Below are 18,326 nucleotides of genomic sequence, written 5' to 3'. Positions count from 1 at the left end.
ACATGCTCTTATTGCAGGTCTTCCTGCAGCATCCAGATGCAATTTTACCGTGGTCTATGGCTATAGGAAATGGTGGCACTATAGGGAGCAGACATAGCTACAGGGAGCTGCAGATGCTCCAGACTAGCAGGTTCTGGAGGATGGGTACCTACCATTGACAGGCCGTATTCCCATGCTGCTCAGGGGACCAGAGCTGCTGGTCTCACTGCCACTTCTCCAGTGTGAATCTGCATGGCCTCCTACTCTGCTCATGGACATGCCACCCACCGAGAGGGGCGGGAGGGACCCGCTGTGGAGTCGGTATTCGGAGAGTGGTGGGCTTGGCTCAAGAGGGGCCTCCTTCTTGGGAATCAGCTTGGGGTTCTCCTTTTGCCTCAGGGTGTCAGCTTTGGTGGCTTTGGAGGGCTGCATGGCACTGACAGCAGGAGATGACCTCATGGAAAGCAGGTTAGCAGAGATGGGGCAGGACCTGCTTCTGGGGGGCTGGCTGTCTTCAGCTCTCTCGGAGGTGGGCGAGGAAGAGGAGTCCACGCTTTGGAAGAAAGGCACGTTGCATCGCACGGGGGAGTAACTGCCCAGCGGGGACGGACGGGTTGTTTCGGGGCCAGGCTTCTTGATGCCCCCATCAGCGCGCGAGGCAGCTCCGTCTGCCGAGCGCTGGGTCACGAGCGTGCCGTGGGCTTGGCTCCCCGCCACCGCCGCCTGCTCTGCCGAGGTGGCCAAGGCTGAGGACTGGGAACTGGAGATCTGCTGGCTGGCAGGCCGGCTGCTGGACAAGCTGTAGAGCTGGGAAAGGCTGGAGGCGAAATGGCTGTGCAGGGCACGCGCCTTGGGTGGCTTGCTGAAGTGGTGCTGAAAAACAAAGGGCTGGATGGGCAGAGTTGTGGGACGCTGGTCCTTGCTGTAGCGCACCACAGGCTTGCTGTCTGAGCCACCACCTTCAGGGAGAGAAAGGGGAAAAAAGTGTGAGGAATGGGCGGAACAACAATCACCAAGCAGAATATAGGCAGAAGGGAATGTGCTCTCTGATGCAGGAGGAAGAGGATAAGCTAGAGACCAGTTACAGAGTGGTTCAAGTCTGAACTGGTTACACACATCAAGAGCTGGAAAGATAAACGATATGTGGCCCCCAGTGCAGAGTTCCAGATGTTTGGAAGAGCACAGCACTGCACCAGGACCTTGTCTGTCCTGGTAGGGTCACCAGCTTCCCATCCTTTCCCAATCTCTTGCCCCCTGGACAGCACAAAGCCATGGGATCAGGTGCCTGCCCTTGAGATGCTTCTGCCCAAGCAGTACCACAAAGCCAAGGCCCAAGACTTTGTAGTAGAGTCAGCTTTCTCATCCCAAAGGACTGTCCCCTCCCACATGCACTTGCACAACCCAGCACAAGCACTGCATGCAATAGCACTGCAGCTCTGAATCCTGCACACAATATACTGGTGCTGTTGCAAAGGCTGCCTGCTTCCCTTTCTCCCTCCCTCTTCTTTTGCCTGTAACTGCCCCCACTTTGGAACACAGAGCTTCCTTCATCCTTCATGCCTCTTCTAGACCTAAACAGGACATTCTCAACATTCCACCTCCAACCCTGGAAAGTGCCAGTCTGCTCCAGCAAATGACGTGCTAGAATGTCCTGAGGGAGTGTGGTGGGCTGATCTACATGCCTCCAGCTCCTGATGGAGCCACAAATATCCTGAGGGACACATCTGAAGTGTGACACACTATGCATTCAGTGCAAAACACACACAGCACTGGATGTGTATGTGGGGCTGACTGAGATCCCTGATCAGCCCTGGTGTTCCCACTGCTTGTGGGGTATTCCAGACCTTTCTTCCTGTCGCCAGCTTTTAGCAGGGCTTGCTGTGCCTCTAGCCCCTCTCAGAGCCTCTAGGCTTGCACGCTGCTCTGGGCTGGAGCACAGCATATATACCTCCATCTCCAGCTACAGGCAGGAGCTTCCTGCACAGCCCTGATGCCTGTCTTGCTGTCACAGTGCAGAAGGAGGGACCCCATTGGCATGGTGGGCAGCAACTGCTGGGATATGTTACCCTGAAAGCTCCTGTCTGCCCCCTCCTCCCTGAGCAGGGCCTGCTCCTTCCAAGCCCTCCCTCTGAAGCTAAGAGGGCTGTTGCCATGCTGCCCTCTCCCAGCAGAGACCTGTCCTCACTGCCATCCCCCACCATGTACACATTCAAGGCTCAATAAACAAACTGGACAACAACTAAAAACCTTTTGCTCCAAAGGCCAAAATCTCTCCCACCCCTGCCATGGCAATGAACCACATGTTCTTACCTCCTGCCAGAAATTTTCAGAATATTAAGTGGAGACAGTCTGTTAAGGCACAACAGCTTTTTACATAGTAGGGGCTATTTACAGCAGTGGTCTGGTTAGAAGCATTTTAGAAAGGCTTTTACCTGTGAAGCAGGTATAACATCTGCCTAAGGCAGAGGCAGAGGTCTCCCACAGTGCTGGAGAAATGGCCATACTTCCAAAGGGAATGTCACACAGCTTCCTCATGAGAGCAAGTGACAGCAATATCAAGGTGGAATACAACTCACAAATTACAGGCTTCTCCACAGAGGTAACTGTGACAGTGGCTCTCCCTGGGAACCCTTGCTGCAATCCACAGCACTGGCGGGGGGGGCATGACCAGGATATTCCAGCAGAAACACACAGATTAGACTCTGTGGTACTCACACTGTTAAGGCCTAGCAAAAACTGTGTGAGCTTCCAGGACCTGCATGGAAAGGAGACTGCTGGCTATGCCTCTTCCCCTTCCACCTCTGCCCCACATAACTCCAAAAAAGAAAGGCTGTAACTATGACTCTGCTGAGCATTTTAACATCTCTGTCTTAGGAGCTAAGGGCAAGTGATTCTCATGGACAAGCGCAGTAAATTCCCTGGAAGGGATACAGCCCTTCAAGTTGCACAGACTCTCTCAGTATTAATGCCATGTCCTTGCTAACACCACATGAGAGGTATGAACAAAACCTCAGGAGACTTTACAAATGCATGGACAAGACACTTGCCCTGAAACTGAAAGGCTTCTGTGACAAAGCACAGCAAGGCTTTGTCCCAGAGACTGGCAGACCAGGAACCAAACTGCCCTGACATCAGTCTCTTATCACCATGCAGGTTTCCCTGCTGCTCCCCTCATATCCCAATGAGCTGCCTTCCTTTTTACTTCTCCCTTGTTTGTCTCCTTACCGTCTGCTCGGGCTCTAACATCTTTTTGTCCGTGGCCACTGGCAGAGCCACCCGAGAAGCTGGCATCTGCCTCCGTCAGCAGGGAGAGAGAGGCTTGCTCACCTGCCCCATGCCCACTGGGGACCTTCTCACTGGAGACGGAGTCTTTGGTGGAGCACAAAGCCTGGCTGTCCCCAAAAGCATGATTCAAACAGAAGCCCTCGCAGCTCCGGTTCAGGCCATGGATGAAGGGCATGGGTGGAAGACTCTGGCTGCGCCGAGCTCTTTCTTCAAGGAAGGTTGGGCAATCCCGCTGAGTCTCAGGGATAGGAGAGAACTCCAGGGAAGAATCACCACTGGAGCGGTGTGGTGGGGAGGTGCCGTTCTTTTTCCGTCCTTTAGCCAGTTCAGCGAACGATGTCACCCTCTTGGGAGGAGAGCTCTGAATGGGTATGGCTGGACTTTCACTCAGCTTGACTGGACAGCTCACCATGCGCTCCAAGGAGCCCAGCCTGCTGCCAGGACTCCTGTCCAGGTTCTGGTCGTAGCTCCTGGAGCGCTGCCGGCTTGTGTTGAGGTTCGGCGGTGACACGTTGACATAGACCTGACCCTCAATCGTGTTCTGGCTGGATTCTCCCTTTGGCTCCTCTTCACTGCACTCTACATTGCCTTCTTGTCTCAGGTCGGGCCTTCTGAACAGATAGTATTCTGTGGGCTGGGCTGGGCTACCCTTGGTCTGGTCTTCTGAGCAGCTAGTTATGGAAGATCCCGCAGGGCTGGGGGATGACTGGGAAGACAAGTCACACGTGACTAGCTTATAGTAATTCTGAGTAGCCACAACAAGCCGTGCTTGGCTCTGGAAGCAGGCAGTGAGGTCTGAGCTCTCTGATGTGCAAGGCTCACAGTGGAGGTGGTAGGAGTTGCAGTTAGCATCAAGGACAGGTGAGGAGGAGTGTTGACACCCACACACCTTCCCCGAACTTTCTGGGTTATGCGACTCGCAAGACATCTTGGATTCTGTGGGTGATGAGTGTAAATCCAGGTAAAAAGCTCCTGTGTCTGAGTGGCTGCAGAAGGAAGAGTCACAGGACAGGTTAGCTGAATTCAGGTTGGATTGAGGCTGACCATTCATTTTGTTGTACAGAGCACTGAAGTTCACCAGGACGCCATCAGAACTGTTGCAAGAAGAGTCACTGATGTAGCCCATCTGTTGGTCAATCACTTCAGACTGACTTGATGAACTGTAGCAGCGACAGTGCTGGATCTCTGAGCTGGAACAACTGCATGTCCTGTGCAGGGTATCCTGGTTCCTCAGTGGTTCACCTATATTCTGGTTCCACTCCTGGTCACCACTGTCGAAGGAGAAGTTGGAGGAGCTGCCACGATGGCAGCTGCATTCATCCAGCTCCATGCGTTCCGAGGCCTGATGGCACCTGTTGGCATTGTTCCTCTTCTGGATGTCGTCACTGCTGAGTTTGTCCTCTTGCCCGTCCACCACACCAGACCGGCTGGCCATGTTCCAGGATTTCACAATGTGGTTGGAGTCGTGGAGGTGGAAAGGGGGCAAGGCCAGATCCTGCAGATTGAAGGGAGGCTTGCCATCAACAAGTGAGTTGTGAAGGTGGAAAGATTTTTGACCCAAGTCATCCCCAAAAATACTGAGGTCTTCACCCTCACTGAGCAGGAAAGGGTTGTGTCGCTTACTGACACTAGGGACGATCAGATCCCTTGCTTTTCTTTCTTTGTGATCTGAGGCCTCTGCTGAGGTTTCAGAGGTCTGGAGAAAGCTGCTGTACACCAAGGAGTCAGTCTGTGAGAGGTCTCTCTCTGGAAGGGCAGAGGTCCGTGTAATGCTGAGCTCTGGCTGGCAGAAGGGGTTGGTCCTTTTGCTCACGGAGCAGCACTGTCTATCGGGGACCTGGCAATGCACCAGGGGAATGTGATGGACAATCAGCGTCTCACCAGTCAGTTTGGGTGGACTATCCATGGTGAGAAATACTCTTCAGGGCATCAGTGAAGCTGGCACCACCCATGAACAGGTAGGGCTGCACATGAGAGGCAGGGAGGACACTTCTCATGAGGGAATTCAGATACCTACAGAGAGACAAAATCACAAAGGAAGTCACCTCTCAGGAAAGGCAGTGGCTATTTAAAGCATCCTTGGTTTGACTGAAGATTTCATGTGTTGACAAGGATCAAATAGACTGGTTCCTTGTCAGCACAAGTCCCTGAGCATGAGGTCCTTCTTCTGGGAAACAAACCATCACAAAGTAAAACATACACATCACCCTCCATGCAGGCTCCTGGGACAACACTTCTGATTTCACCTGATCCCCCTCAAAGATATCTGAAGAGAGTAACTGATTTCAGTCAAGAGGCCAAAGGGCTGTACAGGATTTGGGCCAAACAAAGATCTCACTGCAGAGGAAACCCACACGGGGTCTGAAGTGAAGCACTGCACTCTGGTGAGTGTCTGTCTGTCTTCTCACACTGGATTGAACATCTTTGCTTCCTTTTAGGTACATTGAACTTTCCTTCAAGAACCAAACACAGCAAGGTCTTGCAACAGACACACACAAATGTCCAGGAAGAGACTGGAAAGCAGGAGCAGACTGGAAAGTAAAATCAGCAACAGACATTCCTCCCCAAAATCCAGGAGAATCCATGAGGTCCTGAGTCCTTTTAATGGTGCCAGGGAGACATGCCAAAATATGCAACTACTTATGTACACAAGGATCTCCCCAGTGAAAAGGAGTGAATGACCTCAGTGGGACCATGGGGAGCCACTGGCATTGGTCAAATAGGTCCTATACAGCACACTGACTTTTGCTGACCTTTGGCTGATGGTGAAATCTCAGCTCCAACTGGTGCCTGCTGTGGTCTGGGAGGGGATCATATCTCTCTGCCACATTATCTGTGTCATTTACCTGCTTATTACCAGCTGCACTTCACAGCAGTGTGACTGCCACAGTCCCAGGAGCCATACAGGCAGGGCACTGCACAGGCAGGACACCAAGAGCCCCAGTCTCCCTGTGTCCACAAAATAGCAGGTTCTTACAGAGCCAGAGGAATAACAAAATGGTTTGGACTTTGACCAGGCTGCTCAAAGCCCTATCCAGCCTGGCCTTGAGCACTTCCAGGGATGGGGTAATTTCTCTGAGGAATCCAATTCAGTGCCTCTCCACCTTCACAGTAAAGAATTTCTTCCTAATATCTAATCCAAACATTCCACCTTTCAGTTTAAAGCTTTCCCTTATTGTCCCACTACTCTCTGCTTGTGTCAAAAGTCTCTCTTCATCTTTCTTGCAGATGTTCACCAGTTTTTTACATTGGGGTGCAAAGGACAAACCCAGTTCTCCCTCCTCACCTAACCCTAAAGTCCAGTCTACAAGTAGCTCCAGCACAATCCTGGAGGGGGTTTTCCTCTTGCCTTCCCTTCTACAGATCAGATAATCCAACACAGACAAGTGCATCAGCAGGCAGCTAAGGCAGCAAGGAGAGGGAGAAACCACAAAAGGCAGCAGTGATCTAGGATGAGTCTGAGAGATTAAAAAATGACCTAATGCTGTCACAGATCAACCACTTGTTCTGAAAACCTTGGCCCAAGCACCCTTGGTCACCATTACACATCCCATAACTCATCCAGGCATTCCCAGTGATCACTACACCCTGAAAATTGCATCCTAGGATTGCTCTGGACTCCAGGGCCCCCACCACTGACCTCAGACTCCAGAAAATGGTATTCAGTGGCTTTTGCCTACCTTACCTCAGCATTTGTTACTGTGGGGTGGTAATGGATTTGGAGCAGATCTGCAAAGGCACATGAGAGCACAGGAGGGAAAGTGAGAAATGTGGGTTAAATGAAGTTAGAACGAGAGTATGAGCAATGAGACAGCTACACAGAAACACCAGGAACTTCACTTCTTTCAAGGTATAAGAATAGCAATTAGAAGATGGTAAAAATGATCAAAAGAAATACTTTCCTCCCACGCACAGCAGTGCTTCTCACAGACACAGGATGATGCTGGCAGGAAACAAAAACACAAAGATGGACACAGAGCTAATGTTTGCAGTAAACATCCAATAATGCAAAAATTAATGCTAATACCAGTGTCAGAGAACAGACAGGCCTTCTGGTAGATGCTACCAGAGACTTACATGGCTGGGGCACTCACCTACATGTCTGTGTCTCCTGGGCAGACGTTTAGGCTCTGAGGAAGAAAGGACCAGTTGGACCAGGTGGTGAACATCCAACTGGACTACTAACTGTGCAGCCCTGAACTCTCCCTCACCTGTAGTCTCCCTAAAACCTCTATCAGCCTTTACACCCCTTTCAGTGACTTCACTGTCTTACAAGCTTTTGGTTGCTTTCCCACAGCTGCTGCCACAGAGGCTGATCTCTACTCAGCCCAGATCCTGTGGGACCGATTTTCTTCAACAAGGATTCCTAAGATCCCATTGCTCAAGAACCACTGTGGATAACAGCAGCTCCTGACCCCGGGAGCACGCACAGACACACACACACACACACACAGACACACACACAGACTCTTGATGGACGGGTGTTCCTGCCCCAGTTTGGTCCCTGTGCGCCATGATGGCACAGCAGGAGCTCCGAGTTTATCTGAGTTTATTTCTATTGTACTCAGCAGAAGCTTATCCTGTCTTCCTGCTCCCACCTCACAAACATTTTGAGTAAAAAGCTGGTCTCCCAGTGCCTATCTACTCATGTAGCCCACCCCACCTTTGTTACTGCTCTTGTATCTGATTATAATGCTCAGATCACATCTCTCCACCAGGCTTTGCTGTATTTCAAGTGCTGCCACAATGCAACCACCTGAAAAGCGTAATTTTGAAGATACAGACTATGATGGCAGCGCACTTCACTGCTGAAGCACCAGGTCTCTGCTGCCTCTGGGAAATGGCTGCTTGGAGCAGGCTCCCAGCACCCATCTGCTGACAGGCCCCGCTGAGCAGCACACAATTCACGTCAGCACAGAAGCTGCTGTGGGAGGACAGGCTTGCACAGACACACTTTGACATTTGACGGCAAAATGTCAGAGCTGACACCCAGCCGTTTCCCATCTGTCTCTCCGGTGTTCTGGCTGCAAAATGAGGCTCTGCCCAGCTCTCTGGCTCCAGCAGCAGCAGAGGCTCCCAGGTGGGCAGTGATTCAGTGGCCACCAGAGACCCTGCAGCAGACACATGCCCATCCTGCCTGCACCCATGACCTGCTCCCAGCGCCAGGCTCCGAGGTGCAGGATCACAGGTGACATGCAGACAGCTCCTGCCAGGAGACATTCTGATGGCTTCTCTAGGGATCGACACGACATTTTGTACTGTAGCTGCTCCTTTTCTCTCCCTTGCAACCTCTCCTGGCTTCCTCTGGACTTAGGGGTGCAGGGAGGTTGGCAATGGCAGTGCCAGCACAGGGACTGTTCAGTTCCCAACACCAGAACATCCTCCCTGCCTGCATAACAAACTTGAGCCTTCCTTATTCTGGAAGACTGCAAAAATATCCTTCCTCTTCCTACGCAGGGTCTGCTACACTGTGATTGATGTTGGGGAATAAAATGTAGCAAGCAGACCAGTTTCAGATTTTGCTGGTTTTGATTAGTTCTTCATAAAGCCCTCACTTCCCTTTTGCAAGAGGAAATGTACAGATGTGGATAGGCAGTTCATACCTGAACATTTTTTGCCAAATCAATTAATTCTTCTTACTGTTGTCATGAATCCTGCTCAATGCTACACACACAAGAGCAAACACAGCATCCAGCACTGATTCCTGCCTAGAACAGGGTGTAATATCAGTGCAAGGCAGGTAGGCATGCAGGGAGCACCATGACTCTAGACATGCCTGTACATCAGCCATTTTATTTTCACATGTCAGAATTCTTGCCTTCTCCATACTGACACCATCTGCTGCAACATGGCAGATATGGGTTGTTTATTCAGGTAGCTCTTCCTTGGGGTGCTAAGGGTTACCCGGAGAAGGCGAGGGCCGCATTGTGGATGTTTCATTCCAAACAGGATAATACAGAGCAAGGAAGAACAGCTGTTTGTGAGATGCCTGCATTTAGTACAGAATTGCTCATGAATGACTGTACACCCACGGAAATAAATACACACAACAAAAACTCCTTAGCTGCAGCAAAGCTCTAGCTAAAAAGCAGGTGAGTGCTGAGCAGCAAAGGATGGTTCAGCACTGATCTGAGAGCCGCCTATCACGTCATGTCTGAGCTTTAGAGAGGAGGCAGCATGGGCAGCTAACAGGAGCATGCAGAATCCTTTGGGCTCTGCACGCCATGCCTTTTAAGTCCTTGCTGACCACTACACAGAGGCCTCCAAATCCGTCTGCTGTCATGCCCCTGAGACTGAGGATACTGTGCTGCTTCAAAGGTGGTTGGTGCAGCTTCATGGCTCCTTGGCCTCGGGTACCAACTCCTGCCTCTGCAACGCTGCTGAGAAGATGCAGAAGCCACCAGACCTGGCTGCAACTGTCTGCAAGGGCTGACGAGTTATGTGTGGTGGCTGCACACCTCCAGGCATACTCTGATATTTGTTATGGCTCCAGACACGATTTTTGAGTTCTAGAGCTGAACCCTTAATACCCTGCTCTGCTCAGCTCTGCTGCACACACATGGAGTGAAAGGGTTCAGCTCACAGTAACACAGCCTTCCTCTGAAAATCTAATGCATGGGAGGAGGCATGCAGAGATATGAGAGAGAAATGTGATTTTAATGTAAAAAGACTGCACATAGAGCACACAGGATGAGGAAGCAAGCCCAACATCATCAGAACTGTCAGCTGGAGGCCATGCTGGCTTTTTGGAGGATGGCTTTTCTGAACAGATTATTGTTTCTACAAACCTCAGTCACTTCACCCATGAAATTGAGTATCCAAAGGAAACCTTTAACTGTGAGGGTTATTGCTGACTCCTTCTGTATGGTTATGGTTTCACTGCCATCATCGCCTTCCTCAGGCAGACCAAAATTCACCATGTCACTCAAGGGTGAAATATGCAAAAACAGGGTTAAAAGCTAGGTGTTCAGTTTCATAGAAGCAGAAAAAATTATTTTGTATTAGAGCTACTTGTTCGTTGAGAGTTGTTCCATGTGAACCCCTGAGTCCTGCAGTGCATTTTCATTAATGTGCCTGAAGAAACCTCACAGCCCTACAAAACAAGCACCAGTAGAAATGCTGCAAAAAGCAACGGTTTGTGTGATCTTGCAGACAAAGGCACAATACAGACATCTCCTCTTTTCTCCATGGGGAGAGATATTTTCAGTTTATTCTCTGTATGTCTGCCTGCAGGCAAAAGGGATGGGAGATTGATCCAAACTGAAAACCACCCTTCAGACAGTGTGGGGGATCTCAGGGCTGCAGGAATACTGCAGTTCATCCCTGCCCCAGCTCTACAAAAGCTGCCAGAAAGTACTGGATGGTTTTAAATAAAAAAATTATTAGGAAGATTCCAAAAAACTGGGGGGCTTTCAGGGACCAGCATCAGAAAAGAGGATAAGTGGTTCAGGGTGAGTGGTCTGGGGATGTGTCTGAACCAAGGGAATGTTTAAGCAGAGGGAGGAGGTGAGGAAGCCTGTAAGTTGTTGCAGGATGAGTCTATTTAGTGGTATTTGTTTGGACACCTGTTTTTTTCTTGCCAGCTAATACATCTCTATCACATTTACACCTTCATTAAATGCTTTATTAAATCATCCAATGAGTTTAATGAAAAAAAAAAAAAAGGTGTAAAATGAAATGTTAATTGTTTGACTCATCCTGAACCTCCAGCTCTCCTTCCCTGCCTCATGGGACAGGGAGCACAGTCAGGGTGGTCTGCATGCTCCCAGGGTGAATATTCCAGCACTTTTTGTTTAAAGGGAGCTGCAAAAAAATAGAAAGACTAAATACTTCCTAAACTTCTGCCTCTGCTCAGGCTGATTCCTCTTGTGATGCTGTGCAGTGATTCCTGAAAAGACCACTTCCCTTTTCTTTCCACAAAGCCCTGCCTTGACCAGGGCTTTTTCCAGTGGTTTCCAGGACAGCCTGACTAAGCCCATGATTAATGTATAATTACATCCCAGAACTATATGGGATTATGATGTGTTCCAAATGGAAACCACAGCACGTGACGGTCAGTCACAGCCCTTGTGCCGCTGGCAGAAAAGGAGCTGCATGGGCCAGGGGTTACCAGCACACACAAAACTAAGCAATGGGTGTAGCGTGTGTCTTGCTGATGATGACACAAGCAGCGTGAGGCAGGTATTGCCTCCCAGCCAGAGGACAAGAAGCCCCAGCTGCTCTGTGCATCCAGAGTTACACAAGACATCAGAAATAGCTCAAGCAGCAGATCTATACCAGCTAACACAGGAGCCAGGACAGTGACCGAACCAGTTTCTCCCATTTCTGTGCTCCCTTGCTCTGTGACTCATCATCTGGCATGTGGCACTCGGCAAGAGCCATTTACAGGCCATGACTCAGAGCATCCACTGAGGTGCTCTGGGATGGAACTTGCTCCTCCTCCTCCTCCCTGCCCCAGCCCCCAGCACATATGCTCCTAATTACTTTATGCAAATCCGCAGAGAAGAAAAAGACTGATGTTTCTAGCTGTTCATATCACACAGAAATTGCTAATGAATTAAACTGCAGACACAGTAAATCCTTTCTTATCACAGACACTCTAGTAGCAGCAGCAGGAGGGACTATGCTGGCATAGCATCTTTTTGCCTGAGCACTCTGAAAGCTTCCTGAAGATCTTACAACAGCAGAAATCACACAATTCCATTTTGAAGTGCAGATCTGACTGGGTGCTGGAGCCTGGGTTTTGCAGGGTCACCAGGGAGGGAGGGAGGGAGGGAGGGAGGGAGGGAAGGAAGGAAGGAAGGAAGGAAGGAAGGAAGGAAGGAAGGAAGGAAGGAAGGAAGGAAGGAAGGAAGGAAGGAAGGAAGGAAGGAAGGAAGGAAGGAAGGAAGGAAGGAAGGAAGGAAGGAAGGAAGGAAGGAAGGAAGGAAGGAAGGAAGGAAGGAAGGAAGGAAGGAAGGAAGGAAGGAAGGAAGGAAGGAAGGAAGCTATAAGCCTATGAAATTTCTGGGCACACTCAGTTTTCAAAGATGCCAAGACTACCCCTCCCCAGCTGCAAAGCTTTGGTCAGGCCTCAGTAATCCTGACCTAATGGGTGGCTTCCCTGTCCATGGCAAGGGGGTTGGAACTAGATGACCTTTAAGGTGCCTTCCAACCCAAGCTTTGGTATGCTTCTATGATTTGTGCAAAGCAGGGCTGCCAGCTGCTTGCCTCCTCAACGTGCTCCTTCTACTGACCTGCCCAACTGAGAAACCCACAAACCAGCAGCTGAGTGGTGACAAAACCACAGCCATCAGCTGTGGGTGAACCTGAACCAAAGCCAGCAGAAATCTGGACTGAAGGTTTTCCCAGCACCTTCTACGCCTAGGAACTGTGAGCTCAAAACTCTCCACCAAAACAGCCACAGGAGGCACGGAATGGAGTGTTTGGCTGAGGGAGTCAGGCATCAAACTCAGCTAGGCATCAGGAATCAAAGCCAACTTCCTGACCGGTGCTTGCACAGGGTGGCAAAACTGTTCCCTACGTCTGTCAGAGAGCTACATGCAATGGTGAATGGGCAGCTGTTCTTATTCAGGTGTCCACAGCAGGGCGAAGGCTCCTGAGATGACATCAAGAAGTGGAGAGGACACGAGAGTCTCAACAGCACTGGAGATTTCTGGGCTTGCTGGGGATCTGTAGCATCCCTATAATTAGAATCACAGAATCATAGAATATGCTGAGTTAGAAGGGACCTATCAGGATTATCAAGTCCAACTCCTGGCCCGGAATACAGCACCCCAAAAATCACACCACTGCAGGGAGAAAAGGCTTGAAAGTGGAAAATTTACTGAGGAGGAAAAACAGAGTTGTTTTCACTCAAGACAACCTGGCAGCTGGGGGATGCTAAGACTATTCAGTGTGGGAAAATTCCTGTATTGTGTTTGCTTTGTGTTGTTTTCTGTCTTGAGAAATGGAATTTCTGTAGAAGACAAGAGAATGCTGTCAATGATTTAAACTTTGTTCTTCACACACCTGGGTCTCCCCCTTGGGAGAAATTGAGATAAGAAGCTTGGATGTTATAGAAAGCACAGAATTGTGAAGCACTGCACACAGGCCAGGCCCTTTGAGATGTGGAGGCCCAGAATGGGCCCACGTGCTTTTGGTCCCTGCTAAGATGGGTAAGCTTAGCAGGGCATGTGTCCCCATCTGTTTTTGAAACCTTCCAGCCAGCGAGGTGATGGGATAAATCTACTCTTTGCACTTCAGCTGTGGACTGTGGTCACCTTGGCTACTTGCATCTACCAGTTCACACAAGCCTGGACCACGCTTTGGAAAGACCTCTCACAGAGAAGTGACATATCACTTGCATTGGATTTTCTTTCCTAACCCTTACTGGAATCTGGCTTCAGGCAACATAGTGTTGGCCAGACCATGGAAAAGCAGATGACCTACTTATTCAAAGCTTATGGGAGGATAATTTCAGGAGCAGTCTTCATCTGCACAAAAAAAGGCACAAAAGGCCAGCTCTGCCTCAAGTAGTCCTATACCTTCTACCACCTTCATGACTTAGGGAAAAAAGACAAGCTAAGTCCTAAAATGGACAAAGAAAAGTCTGTCTTCACTGGGAACGAGGTTGTGCTGCAGTACAGCTCAGCTCATCCATACAGACTCCAGCCACTCTGTTCTGTATATCCTCCCTATTGCTTCCTTTCTGTGCAGATTAAAACCGGCATTGCACTTCTGTCCAGACTAAGCACTGCAGGAACCACAGCTGCAAACAATCCCTGCAAGAACAAAACCTCTCCCTGCAACACAAAAGCATTAGTGACCATTTGAAAAAGCCTGACAAATAAAGAACTCAGCCTTAAGACAACTCTGTAAAAAGAGGCTGTAAAATTATGTTTACTGACTCTTTAGCCCAGAGCGCCACATATGTAGGAACTCTCAAGTGAAAAACAAACATTTCTGGGATGGCGGGTTACAGATGTACAACCTCATGCAGCTCAACAGCAGAAACAGAACAGACAGCAAAAGTGGCTACAGGGGAGTCAAGTAAAACCACAGCCAGGCAAGCTCTTGAAATAACAAAAAGTCATCCCACAAGCCACGGTAAATAAAGCAGCTAGAAATGTCAAAAAAGTGCCAGCAGGATTATTTTCAGGCTGGAACACAGCAGTGCTGCAATGATTGGCTGCCACATCCCAGTGAACAGAAGAAGCAGTGTAGGTATGGCATTACCTGGAGTCATGGACACGGGATCTGCCAGGCAGTCTGAATGCCTGCATCTGCAAAGCTGTAGTAAATGATGCAATCCTACATGGAATTTAATGCACACTGCATGCAAACAAATCCAGGAGCACCCAAATCAGGCACAAACAGAACACATCCCAGCAGCAGCCTGCTTTTACTGACGTTCCTCTTCCACACCACATATCTAAATGGTTTTTCAATCAGCAGCTGTGACCAACAGCTGACTCCTGCTAAGGCTGCAGGAGACTTTAACCCTTCCTAGCCCTAGGCTGTTCTACCAAGACCAGAAGAAATGCCTGGATACACAAGAAGACATTTTCCTGTGTTGCTTCTGCAGGAATATACAATGGTCTGGAGGCAGGCAACTCCCTGATGTGGGGATGATAGCACTCTGCAAAGCAAAAAGCTCAGTAGCTCAATAAAAGCAGCATCTGAGGAGTTAATACATATAATTTATCCTGCCTTTTGAAGGATATTAAGACCACATATAATATAGATGTTGATGTAATAGTATATTATGTTATATTTACATGACTATATATATATATAACAATGCATAGAAATACATTATGTAGATAATATATTAATACATGGATATATATGATAATAACACTGATACCCAAATGCTTTTAGACCACAGGCTGGATTTCAAAATCCCTTGAAGGCACCTGGAGGAAAAGATTGTTTAGCACTCATATTTGAAATTGGAAATTGCCTGATTACTGTTGAGATCATTCATTTCTTGACCCTGTTTTTGGCCAGGTAGATGAACAAACAGGTCTGAATTCTGCAGTCATGTCTGAATCTCATTTCAGCAGAGTTCAGTGTGGTAAAAATAAAAAAGGCAGAATTATTCCTGGGATGTTGAGACAAGAAGTGTCTGATGTAGGAACAAATTCTTGGGCCTTGTGAGGCTACTTGGTCACAAGCAGCCTCCTTCATTTGGGAGTAGTTTACATTGCAGAGCAGGTTTCATAACCTGCCCATTGAAATCTACAAGACTATACCATCATCCCTCAGTGTCTCTTTTGTTTTTTGGAATTCTTGCAAATTTTCAGAGCTCGTAACTTCCTGAACCAGTGCCTTCCACTTCAAAATACATACCACACTAGTAGTTATCTGTCAGTACTTTTGAACATAGGGATATTTAACTTCATTACTTGTCCTTGGGCTAGGGCAGGGAGAGGATCATATTTTCTACTCAATTTGCCAACCTTGAGTGCCAAGATTTCCATTCTGCTCAAGCAGAAGAGTATTCCCAGATCCCTGGTCTGATTACCAACCTCTCTCCAAGTGTCCTCCTGATGTGTGGATGTGTTTGTATGTTCACATGGCTGGCAGCAAGGCAGAACTCAAGAGATTCTGGATGAAACCACAACATCAGTTTATATAACAGAATATTTTCCATGCGGCAGAACTAACAAAAGGCAAGCCAGAATCTTAATAAAATACTTACGAAGCAGACCAGGCACTCCTAATGATTACACATACTTTCCTTCTGAGAGGGAAACATATCCCTTGTAGGGGTTGGCAACCCAAACCAAGCTCAGTTTGTAAAGCTCTATTCAGGACAGTTTATTTTAGGATATCACTCCACAAGACAGCTCATGTGCTAATTAGGCTTGGAATGACTGGGCTCAACAGAGCATTAAGGGTAAACTAAATCTGATAACCCTGGATTAACCAAGGTCTTCTGCTGATCATGCTGGGCCACACAGACCTATTGACTAGGAGAAAAAAAAAAAAAAGAGGGCAAACAGGGATGATCCTTGACTCTGTAGTGGGAGAGCAGTCAGAGTTCCAGCAGACCCACCAAGTCTACTGAAAGGATGGCCAGGCTGGATGGGGCTTTGAGCAACCTGGTCTAGTGGGAGTGTCCCTGCCCATGGAGGGGCATGGAATAAGATGGGAACTCCAGGGTCCTTTCCAACCCAAACTATCCTGTGATTTTGTGAGCCGTCTGCTTTTAATCACTTCAAGGGTATTTGAGAGAACTGAGGAGACACTTCAAGACTGCAGGATCATAGATCTTTGCAGATAGGACACGTTCACACTTGAACATCTTCATTCTTGAAGCTGCTGCATCCTTTCTGGACCAGTAGTCTCAGAGAAGACATGTAGCTGAGACAAACGTTTGCCTGTGTTAAGCCCTTGCACTGAGATCGGCCTTAACAAAACCACAAGGTTTTAAAGCTCTGCAACTTCTGAACACATACTATAAATACACTGGGTAGTCTTATTCACAAGAATGCCAAGCCATTTGGGAATACTGCTGGGCTTTGAAGTTTGAAAGCAAGATTCACAGACTAATTAATCACAGTACGTGAAAAGTATTCATATTATCAGTTTCAAATAATCCTCCTTAATTTCCTGGAGTGCTATCACATTACAATCAGGGCACCTCATAAATCACTATTTTTTTTTCTCTAGATTGTTCAGTATTTCTTATCACAAACCCCACAGTTTCCCATTTACCACAAGTAACTTCCATTTTTTCAATCTCTCCTCTTAGGAACACTTTCCAGAGACTTTTTTCAGTTTCCTAGGCAGTTTCTCAATTCCCTCCAGCTATGCATTCATGCTTCTGAGCTGGAGTGACTAATTTCACACACTTTTCCAATTGGCAGTGGGGTTAGAAGCAGTAAAATAATCTTCCATTCCATTTCTTATGCACCTTAACATCCATATGTATATGCCTGCCAGGTAACGTCCCTTATGACCAGGGTGACAATCAGTTACTTTTTGCAGTTTAATGACATCAGTTTAATGAGCTGGAATGCATTTCATCAGTTCAATAATTTGCAATCTGACGAAGTGTACTATTGTGACTGTCTTCTCTTACATGCACTTATGTAATTTACCATCAAGCTAAAAATCGTCAAGATTTACAACAAGACTAGCCTAGGAAAATCAGAGGATTTTTTAAAATATATCTGTTTTCTGAGGAAAGCAGTTGGTTTTCCCTCGTTTCTGGAGTGTGGGTTTTGGAGCTTGCTCTCTCAGGCTGCATAAATTCTCAGCATGCCAACATGCAATTTCTCTTTTAGGTCCTTCAAGAGGTAAAAGGGTCCTCAAAATCTTACTATAGTCTGGGCTGGGGGATATTTCTCCATAGTGAATATGCCTCACTAAAGCAGTGAGGTCTAGTGGCAACCCTTGAAAGAACATTCCCTTTCATTTTGATGGGCAGGCCAAGAGGTTGTTGTGGTTTTTCTTTTCAACCTCAACTCTTGCCAAGGGGAAAGCAGAAACAAGGCACTGAACCAAAATCCTGGCTATTGAATGTGCTCTGGTACAGAGCAGAATCACCCCTCAGTGCCTCTGGGACAATTGCAAATGCATCACTTCAGTCTGGGGTTTTTTCTCTATGTTGGGGTACCAAATCATGTCGTCAGCACAAAGCCTGGGAGAGTTTAGGGTTATGGAGATGGAAATGCTCTATGGAGTCTCTGAAACTTTTGAAAATTCACCAAGAAAACTGGAGATTACAGAAACCCCAGAGGATCAAAAATGACTGATGGTGTCTCAAGCAGACATGGCCAAGCACAAACTGAATGTCTGTGGCTGGAGCACTGCCACCTTTGTGCACTAACCACCCCCATGCCACTGCCTGTCAGTGCCAGGACACTCCTGTTTTCCTGCAGTTTCCTCCCTCCTCCTCTCCTGTCGTGCTACAAACTGGCTAGACCCCCTCACCAGGGTCAGGGATGCCTGAGGTCACCCTGTGCTCCACACGGCCTCACCTCTCCTCTGACCCAGTGCTCCACCAAATCCAGCCACTCTGAGGAGCACACGGGAGCAAACAGGCTGTCAGGCTTACTGTAACAAGCAGG

At 48.3% G+C, this 18,326-nt stretch overlaps 1 protein-coding gene across 9 annotated transcripts in view; it reads right to left on the bottom strand.

Moving 5' to 3' along the window:
- The window catches only part of RUSC2 (RUN and SH3 domain containing 2), a 57,988-nt gene that overhangs the window by 11,562 nt on the left and 28,100 nt on the right, over positions 1-18,326 (bottom strand). For 7 of the 9 annotated variants that reach the window (XM_064404391.1, XM_064404395.1, XM_064404393.1 and 4 more), the window contains 2 exons: positions 3,205-5,277; positions 153-938 (listed from right to left, as the gene is read on the bottom strand). In XM_064404391.1, the coding sequence (XP_064260461.1) occupies positions 153-938; positions 3,205-5,170 (2,752 nt within the window). In that variant the 5' untranslated portion in view covers positions 5,171-5,277. Of the gene's footprint in view, positions 1-152; positions 939-3,204; positions 5,278-14,481; positions 14,640-18,326 lie in introns of those variants that run through there. The other 2 variants (XM_064404396.1, XM_064404397.1) reach the window with 2 other exon arrangements.

The sequence above is a fragment of the Passer domesticus genome, chromosome Z, assembly GCF_036417665.1.
Source record: "Passer domesticus isolate bPasDom1 chromosome Z, bPasDom1.hap1, whole genome shotgun sequence".
Lineage (NCBI taxonomy): Eukaryota > Metazoa > Chordata > Aves > Passeriformes > Passeridae > Passer > Passer domesticus.
This window is presented reverse-complemented; position numbering and strand designations above follow the sequence as displayed.